At 37.2% G+C, this 14,577-nt stretch overlaps 1 protein-coding gene across 4 annotated transcripts in view; it reads left to right on the forward strand.

Annotated features, from left to right (window-relative positions):
* Positions 1 to 14,577, forward strand: part of PIK3C2G (phosphatidylinositol-4-phosphate 3-kinase catalytic subunit type 2 gamma) — a 432,221-nt gene that overhangs the window by 72,549 nt on the left and 345,095 nt on the right. For all 4 annotated transcript variants that reach the window (XM_049882566.1, XM_049882569.1, XM_049882568.1 and 1 more), the window contains exon 5: positions 7,180 to 7,294. In XM_049882566.1, coding sequence (XP_049738523.1) covers positions 7,180 to 7,294 — 115 coding nt within the window. The remainder of the gene's footprint in view (positions 1 to 7,179; positions 7,295 to 14,577) is intronic.

Raw genomic sequence — 14,577 nt, forward strand, 5'->3', positions numbered from 1 at the left:
TATAAAATCTGTTATAAAGAAGGTGCCACATTTATTAGATTACAATATGGACAAGAAGTTTAACTCACAGACTCTTAATGGTTGGCTTCAAGGAGAAAGATGATGATTTCACGTTTAGAGGATTCCAGCAGGTTTAGTATGAAGTAATAATGAGACATCCGAAGAGTAACATTGCGCAAAATCACAGAAGAGTAGTGGCTAGACAAAGCAGTCTACAAATACAATGCAATACTGATCCAAATATCAACACCATTCTTTAAAGCGATGGAAAAACTTATCATTAACTTTATATGGAAAGGGAAGAGGCCCCGGATAAGTGAAACACTATTGAAGAAGAAGCATAAAATAGGAGGACTCGCACTACCTGACCTCAGAACCTACTATACAGCTATGGTAGTCAAAACAGCCTGGTACTGGTACAATGACAAATACATTGACCAATGGAACAGAATTGATAACCCAGATGTAAATCCATCTACCTGTGGTCACCTGTTCTTCAACAAGGGCCCAAAGTCCATCGAATGGTGAAAAAACAGTCTTTTTAGCAAACGGTGCCAGCAAAGCTGGATGTCCATCTGCAAAAAAATGAAACAGGATGCATGCCTCACACCATATACAAAAACTAATTCAAAATGGATCAAAGACCTCAATATAAAGCCAAAGAATGTGAATTTCATAGAAGAAAAAATAGGATCAATGCTAGAGGCCCTAATAGACAGTACTAACAGGATACAAACCACAACCAACAATACACAAGCTCCAGAGGGTGAGCTAGATACCTGTGATCTTCTAAAAATTAAACACTTAATGCTCATCAAAAGACTTCACCAAAAGAATAAAAAGAGAACCTACAGACTGGGAAAATTTTTTTGGCTATTATAAATCAGCAAAGGTCTAATCTCTAAAATCTACAAGAAAATCCAGCACCTCTACAATGAAAATACAAATAATCCAATTAAAAAATGGGCAAAGGAAATGAAAAGACACCACCAAAGAAGACATTCAAGCAGCCAGCAGACACATGAGGAAATGCTCACAATCTCTAGCTGTTAGGGAAATGCAGATCAAAACCACAACGCGATACCATCTCACACCAGCATTACTGGCACAGTTCAATAAAACAGGAAATAACAAATGTTGGAGAGGTTGCGGAGAGATCGGAACTCTCATGCACTGCTGGTGGGAGTGCAAAATGATACAACCATTTTGGAAAACTATATGGTGCTTTCTTAGAAAACTAGTAATAGAAATACCATATGATCTAGCAATCCCACTCCTGGGACTATAACCTAGAGAAATAAGAGTCATCACATGAATAGACATATGCACACCCATGTTTAATGAAGCATTGTTTGCAATAGCAGAAAGATGGAAACAATCTAGATGCCCATAAACAGATGAATGGATAAACTGTGGTACATACACACAATGGAGTATTACCCAACGATAAAAAAACAACGATGAATCTGTGAAGCATCTCATAACATGGAGGAATCTAGAGGGCATTATGCTGAGTGAAATAAGTCAATCGCAAAAGGACAAATATTGTATGAGACCACTACTGTAAAAACTCATGAAAAGGTTTACATACAAAAAGAAACAATCTTTGATGGTTACGAGGGAGGGAAGGGGTGGGGATGGAAAAACACTTAATAGACAATAGATAAGTGGTAACTTTGGTGAAGGATAAGACAGTACACAATACTGGAGAAGCCAGCACAACCCATACAAGGCAAGGTCATGGTAGCTCCATAGACACATCCAAGCTCCCCGAGGGACAGAATTGCTGGGCCGAGGGCTGTGGGGACCATGGTCTTGAGGAACATCTAGCTCAATTGGCATAACATAGTTTATAAAGGAAATATTTCTACATTCTACTTTGATGAGTAGCTTCTGGGGTCTTAAAAGCCTGTGAGTGGCCATCTAGAATATTCCACTGGTCTCACCCCTTCGGGAGCAAGGAGGAATGAAGAAAACTAAAGATACGAGGGAAAGATTAGTCCAAAGGACTAATGGGCCACATCTACCACGGCCTCCACCTGAGTCCAGTACAACTAGATGGTGCCTGGCTACCACCACTGACTGCTCTGACAGGGATTGCAATAGAGGGTCCTGGACAGAGCTGGAGAAAAAATGTAGAACAAAATTCTAACTCAAAAATAATGACCAGTCTTGCTGGTCTGACAGAGACTGAAGAAACCTTGAGGGTATGGGCCCTGGACACCCTTTCAGCTCAGTAATGAGGTCACTCTTGAGTTCACCCTTCAGCCAAAGATTGAACAGGCCCATGGAACAAAACAAGACTTAAAGGGACGCACTAGCCCTGGGGCAGGGACTGGAAGGCAGGAAGGAGCAGGTAAGCTGGTAATAGGGAACCCAGGGTTGAGAAGGGAGAGGGTTGACATGTTGTGGGGTTGTTAACTAGTATCAGAGAACAATGTGTGTCCTAACTGTTTGATGAGAAACTAGTTTGTTCTATAAACCTTCATCTAAAGTACAATAAATAAATAAGTAAAATTAAAAAAAAAAGAAGAGTCGTGACTACAAATTGGATTTTGAAGCCTTTCATGTAAAGCAGAAAGATAATTGTAGCAAAGAAATGCATTCATACAAGACTCATTTAGCACAGAGGATGCAATCCTGGCAATGGCAGGGCCAGATTAAATAATTAACTGAATGACTGTCTTTGGAGATAATTTCCTGTCATCATATACTGGCAGCGATCTCCCCTTCTTGTCAAAGCCCTTACAATCATGATTTTCCCTCCGGTCATATTTTCTTCTAGCATCTTCATACCAGCGTAGGCCAATTCTCCCTAGATCGAGTATTTTTATTTAAGATACTCTCTGCAGTGTAAAACCATTCTACAATCCCTAATTCCCTGATGATCTTTACTGTTTGTTTTCCCAGCCATTTCTTGGTGACATCCCGATCTAAGACTTACTTTTCAAACCCAGCATTATACTCTTTATTTTTTTTCCCTTTGTGACAGATGCAGCAAAATCATTTGCAGTACTTTTTTGTTAGCCAGTTTAGCTCATAAACCTTTCCCTCAAAACAGAAAAAGCATAGCAGTAAAAGAAGCCACAGCAGAATAGCCAACATCCAATTGCAGATGACAGTCCACTTAAGCCAATGAAACTGAGCATTTGCAGCAGCCTGTCCAGATTCTTATTTTCTGAGAGTCGTCAGGCCAGTTTGCCACACTTGCTGAGACCATAAGATCACATTCAAAGTATGGGCAAGTATATTAACCTCTTGCTGTCTAGTCAATTCCAACTCATAGACACCCAATAGGATAGAGTATAGCTGCCCGACAGGGTTTCTAAGGCTGTAAATCTTTATAGAAGCAGACTGCTACATCTTTCTCTCATGGAGTGGCTGGTACTTGGAACTGCCAACCTTTTGGTTAGTAGCAAGTGCTTACCCACTGCACCACCAGGGGTTCTATGGCAAATATATATTTGTTGTTGTTGTTAGATGCTGTTGAGTCAGTTTTGACTCATAGTGACCCTATGTACAGCAGAAAAAAACATTGTCCAGTCCTTTGCCATCCTCACTGTCATTGCTATGTTTGAGCGTATTATTGCAGCCACTGTGTCAGTCCATCTTGTTGAGGATCTTTCTATTTTCCACTGACCCTCTACTTTACCAAGCATGATGTTCTTTTCCACGACTAGTCCCTCCTGATAACATGTCCAAAATACGTGAGATGAATTCTTGTTATCTTTCCTTCTAAGGAACATTCTGGCTGTCCTTCCAAGACAAATTTGTTCTTCTGGTAGTCCATGGTATATTCAATATTTTTCACCAATAGTATAATTCAAAGGCATCAATTCTTCTTCTATCCTTCTTATTAATTGTCCAGCGTTTCATGTATATGAGGCTATTGAAAATACCATGGGTTAGGTCAGCTGCACTTTAGCCCTCAAGTTGAAATCTTAGCTTTATAACACTTTAAAGAGGTCTTTTGCAGAAGATTTGCCCAGTGCAATATGTTGTTTGATTTCTTGACTGCTGCTTCCTTGAGCATCAGGATTGCAGGAAGATTCATTGACAACCTATGATGTAGAGATGACAGCCTTGTTTGCTGAAAGTGAAGAGGATTTGAAGCACTTACTGATGAAGATCAAAGATCAGTGTGGATCATATATCAACGTAAAGAAAACAGAAATCCTCACACCTGGACCAATAAGCACCATCATGATAAACAGAGAAAAAAAAAATATATATATAGGGTAGGATAGAGTAGGCTAGGCTAGGCTAGGATACTGTAGGGTAGGATAGGGGAGGGGAGGGTATATATATATATTCACACAGAAGCCTTAGTAATATTTATAATTTTTCATTAGGAAAATATGCCATAGACAAATAACATTGTAACAAATCAGTACAGTTTTAGCCAATATTAAAGCATACATGCATGTAAGAATTTAGAGGAGGAGATTATGGAATAAGAATATCAGCAGGTGAATGACTTCACCCCATCGTATGCTTACATTTTGGTTCCGGAGAAGATGGTGGAGAAAGAAAACGTGTTCATTAAGGTTTTTATAATGCTGTCTAAGTCAGAGCCTTGGGTGAGTCCTACAGCCGAGACAAGAACGATCAGCATTAGAGACTCAGAGTCATTAAGAGCACAGGCTTTGGAATCTAATAGATCTTGTATAGACTACTGACTTGTCACCTATCACTCACTTGTGAAAAAAAAAACCCAGTGCCGTCGAGTCGATTTTGAACTTGTAGCCTCTACCAGATTGACACCTTCTGAAAATCTGTCACTTCATCTGCAAAGCTTGGGCTATGATTCCTACTATAAGCAAGATAATGCATTTAAAGCACTTGGTAAAGCAAATGCTTAGTAAAATAGTAGTGTTATTATTGTAGGAGTCCTCAGTGGTGCATCCGGTTAAGCACTCAACTACTAGCCAAAATGTTCGTAGTTCGAACCAACCTAGAGGCATATTGGAAGACAGGCCTGGCAATCTGTTTCCGAAATGTCACAGCCTTGAAAGAGCTATGGAGCAGTTCTACTGTGCACACGTGGGGTTGTTGTGAGTCAGAATCAACTCCGTGGCAACTAACAAGAAGATTGTTATTATACCCCAGTAATAATTTTCAATTATATAATACTTCATAATGTATTGAACACATTTTTCTGTATTTTTTATATTACTCTCATACCGGATTCCTGAGAGAAGTAAATCATGCTATTACAAACCTTTTTTAATACATAGAAAAGTGGATCAAAGAGGTTAAATAATTTGTCCAAGTAAACCAACTAGGTGTAACCTATACTATTTCTAGTTCTTAATTGTTGTTGTTGTTAGGCGCTGTTGAGTATGTTCCAACTCATAGTGACCCTGTGTACAACAGAAGGAAACACTGCCTGGTCTTGCGCCATCCTCACAATTGTGCTATTCTTGAGCCCATTGTTGCAGCCACTGTGCAATCCATCTTGTTGAGGGTGTTTCTCTTTTTTGCTGACCCTCTACTTTACCAAGCACAATGTCCTTCTCCAGGGACTGGTCCTCCCGATAACCTGTCCAAAATAGGTGAGACGAAGTCTTGCCATCCTTACTTCTAAGCATTCTGGCTATGCTTCTTTTCAAGACAGATCTGTTTGTTCTTTTGGCAGTCCATGGGACATTCAATATTCTTCACCAACAGCATATTTCAAAGAGCTTTTATAAGCACATACCAAGTGTTATAGTATCACCTTATATCATGGCATGGATTTGAATATTAACTAATATAAATTGTCTGACAGTGTTGCACTTCAGTATAGATCTTGAAATGTTCTTTTTGACGAATGCCATGCCATTCCTCTTCAAGTTGTCTTTCCTGGAATAGTAGACCATATGATTGTCTGATTCAAAATGACCAATACCAGTCCATTTCGGCTAACTAATGCCTAGGATATTGATCTTCATGCGTCCCATTTCATTTTTGACAACTTCTAATTTTCCTAGATTCATACTTCTTACATTCCAGGTTCTGATTTTTAATGGATATGTGCAGCTGTTTCTTCTCATTTTGAGTCATGCCACATCAGCAAATGAAGGTCCCAAAACTTGACTTCATCCACTTTATTAAGGTCAACTCTACTTTGAGGAGGCAGCTCTTTCCCAGTCACATTTTGAGTGCCTTCGAACCTGAGGGGCTTGTCTTCTGGCACAGTATCAGACAATGTTCCACTGCCATTCATAAGGTTTTCACTGGCTAATTCTTTTCAGAAGTGGACCACTGGGTCCTTCTCCCTAGTCTGTCTTAGTCTGGAAGCACAGCTGAAACCTGTCCACCATGGTTGACCCTGCTAGTATTTCAACACTGGTGGCACAGCTTCCAGCATCACAGCAACACACAAGCCCCCACAGTACAACAAACTGACAGATGTGTGGCGGTCTTGGAAGGAGTACAACCAGAATGCTCCTTAGAAGCAAGGATGGTGAGACTACGTGTCACATACTTTGAACATGTTATCACGAGCTGTCAGTCACTGGAGAAGGACATCATGCTTGGTAAAGTAGAGCTTCAGGGAAAAAGAGGTAGACCCTCAATGAGATGGATTGACACAGTGACTGCAACAATGAGCACAAGCATAGCAACAATTGTGAGGATGGCAGGAGATTGGGCAGTGCTTCGTTCTGTTGTGCGTAGGATCACTATGAGTCAGAACTGACTCATTGGCACCTAACAACAAAAACAATAAATGCTCTGAAAAATATTCCAATTAATTGAGAATTTTTTTTTATCATAATGGCATGCTTGGAATGGAAAACATTTCTCATTTAAGCTGGAAGTGGAAAGTAGAAAACACTCCTGGAACCGTTGCCTGGCTATGGCTTTGACATCTCCCAGGTCCCTAAGACTAAACACAATAGAATATTTTTTATACAGAGCTACAATGTACACAATTGTTTTAACATGAAGAATACAATATTAACTTTATGTTCTATGAAAAGAGAAATCTAATCAAAGGAAAGGCAAACAACATTTTTCAAGAATATCACAGATCTAACCAGACTAAGTGTCACGCATAGTATTTTAAGTCCTTTTGGTGGAGCTAGATGGTTACAGTAGTTCATAATATGCTTGTGGTTTTTCATACTCAACAGCTTTTTCCCGGTCAATATATAATAAGCTCTTCTTAACTTTATTATTCATCTTTGTTTTTAGCTAATTATCTCGTCAGAGACTTAATTGCAGAAATTCTACATTTTTGTACAAATGACCTGTTGGTCCCCAAAGATCATCTTCTAAGTATATGTGGCTCTGAAGAATTTTTACAGAAGTAAGTATCTCATTTAGGTAACATGTCTCATCACTGTTATACCTGCATGTGTTAATTTAAGCAGCAGTTTTTTCGTGTGTTAACCTTTGTACAACAGTATACTGTCTCAACCGGCATAATTAAATCAAGTTTTCCCCTTTAAAGTGAATTTAAATTTTATGAATCACATTCACAGTCTTATTCTTTGAATTATGTATATTTACAGCAACAGTTATTTAAATGACATTTAACAAGAGCAGCCAACCATCTCAGTGTGTCCAGGACTGAGGAGGTTCCGTGGAGCTTCCAGTTTTGCAGCTGGCAAAGTCACAGGCAAACCAGAGTGAGGTGGTCACCCTAAAAGTGACAAAGTCCATTAAGACTGATCAAAATTAAGAAAAAGAAATGCTTTTTTAATAACTAAGTATATGATTTAGAAGAATATAAATATGTTGGTTAAATACTGAGTTTCAGAAAGACCGTCTTGATTTTGTAATTAGATAAATCAGGCAGCTCATTAACAAATTTAAAAAGTCTTTTCTCATGTATATCAACTCCAAATACTTATTTGGGAGAAGACCCACCCTTTCTTAGTGTGCCATTACAACCATTGTCCTGAAATTCCTTAGAGACCAGCCTTGAAAATATAATACGGCTTTAAGAAAGGAAATATGTCTCAGTTGATATTGCACAGTTATTTGAAAAAGTGAAGAGTTAAAAACTAAAATGTTCAATCAGGTGGATTGCCATTTACATTTTCCCTTTGCTTTTCTGCAAGTTTATCTAAAGACTTACAACAGAGTCATGAAATTAGAAATGTATCTCCTTTGAGATTTTCATTGTCACTGTCATTATTATTGCACCATGAACGTGCTTGAAAATATCTTGTGGGTAATTTGGTGACTTTGACCATATTTTTATCAGTAAATTTGGTTCTTTATTGGACAATGTGTACCGTGAGTGACTTTTAAGATTGATTTTTTTTTCCTTTTTGTGTTCCCAGATAGAGCAAAATAATAATAAATATTTATATGAAATCACAGATGTTTTGTTGCATTAAGCCCTTTTGTCCTTGTCTTTTCAACAAGCCTATCAATGCACCGAATGACGAGGCTGCTACCTTCTCCCAGCATATGGTTTTGACAGAATATTCAGTAAGCAAAGGAAAGATACTTTAATAGGTATAATCTCGTAATAGCTCCTGATTACGACGCATCTCCTAAATGTGCAAATCTTCAAATGCACATCTGGACTTTGGTTGATGTCAACACATTATATTCAAAGAGTGAGAATCATTACCAAATATTTACATTTTAGCTTTAGCAGTAGGAAGCATCACCCAGGAGGCAATAGTTTTGAAGGGATAAAACTTTTGAAATGTGTAATTTGGAGAAAATTTACAGTTGGACCTTGACTTAATCACTATTTCAAATAGGAAAATTATCCATAATGAGGTACTTTAATTACAGACTGCTAAAAGTGTTGTATAGATCATTTACTCTTTTTTTTCTTGTTAATGTGATTTCTATTAAGTAGAACATAATAGATTATTAAAATGTCTCCATAGTCATTTATTTTTATTAAAAATTCATTCAACTGGGGTTTATTAAGGTAGGAAGGAGGTCTACAGTATTCATATGGGTTAATTACAGCCATTTATTCCCTATGGGAAAATACCAATATGTTTGTATCAGGGCTTTGTTTGCTATTTAAGAGTAATAGCCTCTTAAATATAATGTGTCTTAATAAGAATATTTATTACTGAGTATGCATCACTAGTATCTTTGCATCACTAGTATCTCTAATATATAAAGGGATGTATATAGTCATTCAGGTTTTCTTGTTTTTACTTTATTTCTGTATAATTTGTTTTAAAAATATGTCCTTAAATACCTGGAAATTTGTTCACAGATTTTTCTGTAAAAGGGACATGTGTGGCATATAGCAATTTAATAATGCAATAGATAATAATTTAGAATCTAACAGTTGCATACTACACTACATTTAGTTCAGTTGCAATGGTAATAATAATGATAATTGCCATTTACTAAGTGCTAACTAGTTGTCCCTGGTAGCATAGTGGTTAAGAGCTATGGCTGCTAACCAAAAGGGCAGCAGTTCAAATCCATCAAGCACTCCTTGGAAACTCTATTGGGCGGTTCTACTCTGTCCTATAGTGTTGCTATGAGTTGTAATCAACTCTATGGCAATTTTTTTTTTAACTAGTTGTTTACTTCATATTGAGTACACATCTAAGTCCATAATATATTCATGAGGTAGGTACTATACTAATCCCTGTTTTATGCAAGAGAAACCTCAGGCTTCGTTCAAGGTCACAAAGCTAGGAAGCTAGGAGAGTGAAGCCCGAATTCAAACTCAAGTTTGGCTGCCTTCACAGTCCTGGTTCACAACTACAAAACAATGCTACAAAAGTACTTGAGATGGCTACCAAAACCAAAAACCAAACCTACTGCCATTCTGACTCATAGCAACCCAATAGGCCAGTTAGAACTTCCTCATAGGATAAGGCTATAATCTTTATAGATGCAGACTGTCACATCTTCCTCCCATGGAGTGGCTGGTGGGTTCAAACCACCGACCTTAAATGCTGCACCACTGGGGATGGGTACAGAAAATAGCAAATAGTTGGAGCTGGAGCATAGGGTAAAAAAAAAAAAAAAAAAAAATGCGCACAGTTTTTCAGGTGTTCGCATACATAAAAGTTTAGTGACCTAATAGTTCAATTCAAAACGAATTTTGAGTACCACACATGAACTAGGCCTTTTGTTAAACACTGAGAATACAAAGATGATTTATGTATAGTGCCTGCCTTCTTTCTTGCCTAAGGAATTCATACAGCCATGTAATTAGTTATTACAGTACTGTAAGGTGAGGCCTATGTTAATATTATATACCAACTGCCTTGAGATCATGGAGGAGAAAAGGGTTAAGGACAAGAATAAGAAAATGTCCTCAACAAATTAAAGATAGATTTACCAAATGAGCCAGCAATTTCACTTCTAGGTATATACCCAAAAGAATTGAAAACAGGCAAACAAAAACTTGTATATAAATATTCATAGCAGCTTTATTCACAATAGCCAAAATGTAGAAACAACCCCAATACCCATCAACAGATGAACAGATAAACAAAATGCGGCATATTTGTACAATGGAATATTATTCAGCCATTAAAAGGACTGAATCATTATACGTATTACAACATGGATGAACCTTGAAACGCTATGCTAAGTGAAGAAAATCAAGCACAAAATGTTACATATCATTATATTCCTTTATATTTAAATATCCAGAGTAGGTAAATCTGTATATAGAGAAAGCAGTTTAGTGGCTACCAGGGGCCAGGTGGAGAGAGTAATGGAGAGTGACTGCTTAATAGGTTTGGTATGAGACTTTTGTTTATGGCAGTGAAAAACTTGAACTAGAGAGTAGTGATGGTTGCCCATCATTGTAAATGTACTTAATGCCACTCAGGTGTATGCTTTAAAATGCTCAAAATTATGAATTTTATGTTACGTGTAGTTTACCACAATTAAAAAAAAATGATTAAGGACATGATTCACAGAAAAGTCTAAGACCAACTTGTATTTAAAAGATAAATATTGAGGAAAGAAATGACTAATATATGATAAAATGTTAATAGTCTTAGGATAATAAGATGTATATATAAATTTGTTTTTGAACCAGTTATCAATAGAAAAATCAGGCTAAGAATATGGATAACAATTCAAATGGACAGGAAATATTTAAAGATAAGTGCCATTAAAATTAGATGCCAATTTTGCCTATTATTTATCAAAACATAAATCGATATAGCACTGGCTAAAGGGCATTTTCTCAAAATGTATCAAATGCCTTTATAATGTCTATATTCTCTGTCTCAGCAGTTCTGCTTCTACAAATATTCCTAAGGAAACAAGCATATTTTCACAAAAACACTTAGATCTATCTGAAGGTATTTGTTACAGCATGATTTCCAATGGTTAAAAAAAATGGGGAAAATTAAATATCCAATAATATGCCAATATAGTGGTAGATTATGGAACATAATTTAATTAAAATACGGCTTAACCAAAAACCAAACATGTTACTGTCAATTTGATTCCAACTCGTAGTGACCCTATAGGACAGGGTAGAGCTGCCCCATGGGGTTTCCAAGGCTGTAATCTTTACGGAAGCACACTACCACATCTATCTTCCATGGAGCAGCTGATGGGTTCAAACTGCTAATCTTTTAAGTTAGCAGCCAAGTGCTTAACCACTACGCCTCCAGGGCTCCTAAATATGGCATTAAAAAAACCAACCCATTGCCGTCTAGTCTGTTCCAACTCATAGCGACCCTATGGGACAGAGTAGAACTGCCCCATAGTGTTTCCAAGGAGCAGCTGGTGGATTTGAACTGCTGACCTTTTGGTTAGCAGCCCAAAGCTTAACCACTGCACCACCAGGGCTTCACTATCATGTACGTGTGATGTTTATTCATGTCTTTTTTTATATAGAAAATTTATCGAATAAACATGGCTTTTTTTGTTATCAGGAAATTAAGGACATAAATTATCTCTTTTAAAAAGATGCATTTACATGGCAGTGTAAATAATAAATTACATTTAGCAAGAATTAGAAAGTAGAGTTAGGAGACCATTACTGAACATGTTTAAGATTGGCTGGCATGGCCTGAGCTGAAGTAGCAGCAGTAGAGCTAAACAGGAGGTATGAAAATCCATGGGGTGTTAAACTGGTGGATTAGCAGAACTTGGTGACTGAGTATGTGGGATTGAGTTAGAGGGAGAAGTAGAAGAGAAAAACCAGGTTTCATGTTGAGGTATTAGTTGTTGTTAGCTGCCATCAAGTCACTTCTGACTCGTAGCAACCCTGTGTACAATAGAACAAAACACTGCCTGGTCCCGTGCCACCCTCACAATCGTTGTTATGCTTGAGCCAATTGTTGTAGCCACTGTGTCAATCCTTCTAGTTGAGGGTCTTTCTCTTTTTCATTGACCCTCTACTTTACCAAGCTTGATGTCCTTCTCCAGGGACTGGTCCCTCTTGATAACATATCCAAAGTATGTGAGACATAGTCTTGTCATCCTTGCTTCTAAGGACCATTCTGGTTGTACTTCTTCCAAGATAGATTTGTTCGTTCTTTTGGCAGTTCATTGTGTATTCAGTATTCTTCACCAACACCATGATTCAAAGGCATCAATTCTTCTGTCTTCCTTATTCATTGTCCAGCTTTTGCATGCATATGAAGCAATTAAAACACCATGGCTTGGGTCAGGCACACCTTAGTCTTCACGTTTACATCTTTGCTTTTCAACACTTTAAAGAGGTCTTTTGCAGCAGATTTGCCCAGTGCAATGTATCTTTTGATTTCTTGACTGTTGAAGTCAATAGTAGCAGTATAGTTCTTAGAGAAACAGAAGGCTTTGAGAAGCAAAATAATCAATCCGGTTTGAGACATGTTGGGTATTTGAGTGCTTAGGGACATCTGTTATCAAGAAAGCAGATCCGATTTTAGGAAAACTGGCATGGATTAGGGGGTCATTAGTTTTAGGAGGGACTGGAAGCCTTGGGACTAGGTAAGATCTTGTAGGGAAAGTGATAACAGAAAGGAATCCTGAGAACATCAACATTTAAAGGATGAAAGGAGGATGAGGAGAAAAGATTGAGAAAAAACAATTAAAAATGTAGAATAACTTGGAATATGTGTCATTCATAACAAGGCCAGAGACAGTATCAACTACGAAGTAAATATACCATTCAATACCATAAATAAGTGATAATAGATGAGGATTGAAAAAACACCATTAAAGTTAGCAATTAGGAAGCTACTTGGTAACCCTAGTAAGAATTATTTTGGTAAAGTTGTGGAGAAAAGAGCAAGATTGGACTGAATTAAAAAAAAATCAAAGGTGATAAATAGAAACAAATTCAGACTACTCTCCCAGAAGTCATGTGTGGTGATAAAAGCCAGGAAAACCACAGGCTTAAAATGCTAAGCGGAATTGATCTGTAGATTCAGACGATGTGAATAGGAGAGATTTGAATATGTTCATAAGCTGAGGGGAAAGAGCCAATGGAGAGGGAAGGCTTGAAGGCACAGAACAAATAATTGTGAGCCAAATTCCAAGAGGAGGTAAGAGAGAAGGGGATAAGAATACAGATGAAGAGATTAGCAGTGTGCGTGTTGAAAAAAAGAATTTCTCTTCCGATTATGAAAACTGGCAGATGCTCAAATAAGTATGAATATATATATATATGGAAACCCTGTTGGCGTAGTAGTTAAGTGCTACAGCTGCTAAGCAAAGGGTCAGCAGTTTGAATCTGCCAAGTGCTCCTTGGAAACTGTATGGGGCAGTTCTACTCTGTCCTATAGGGTCACTATGAGTTGGAATTGAGGCAACGGCACTGGGTTTGGTTTTTTGATATATATATATATATATATATATATATATATATGCAGAAAAGTAATTATGCTTTTGGGAAACTGGATCTCTGATGAAAGCAGGAAAGCTTAAGGAAATGGCATGGAGATGATGATAAAAAAAAAATCCACTTCACTTATTAAAAGCCTCTTATTGGCCAGAATTTTTTATGCAATACCATTTGTTCTCATGGAAGAAAAGCATGATTATTCCCACTTCACAGATGGGAAAATTGAGACTAAGAGAAATTAAATGATTTCCTAAAGGTAATAAAACTAGGAAGTGGCAGAATCAGGATAACCTAGATTTGTATGACTCCAAAATCTTTCCACCCTACACAACACCTCCGACAGGATGAAGGGTTACTTGAACACAAAAACAAAAGTTAGGGAGATAATGTTTCATTAGGTGTAATGACCTCATATTTGAACACTCAATATGAATTTATAATTCAACATACAGCATTTAAGTTAAACATAGGAAGAGAAAACAACTTATAGAACACTTTTGACAAATTTAAATTTTTTGAAAGTATTTAATCAGGAAATGTTCAGATATAATTTAACTTAAGGTAAGTCATAATCCCTCATGGTGGCCTTTTCATGTCATTGCCAAATGTCTGATACACACAAAAAATTAATTTTCTTTTTAGGATTTTGAGACTATTTTAAATGGGCAAATAAATATTAAAACAAAAGCCTGTCCACTCTTTTGGCACTACTCTATCACCATTGGTTTGACAAACTAAGTTAACCTCCATTGACTTCAATTCCTTTATCTTTTAAAAATTACATTTTTAATATATTTTTCATACTCTCAAAATGTGCTGTAGGATTACATTTTAGTTATCTTTAATAC

This window comes from Elephas maximus, chromosome 4, assembly GCF_024166365.1.
Source record: "Elephas maximus indicus isolate mEleMax1 chromosome 4, mEleMax1 primary haplotype, whole genome shotgun sequence".
NCBI classification, from domain to species: Eukaryota; Metazoa; Chordata; class Mammalia; order Proboscidea; family Elephantidae; genus Elephas; species Elephas maximus.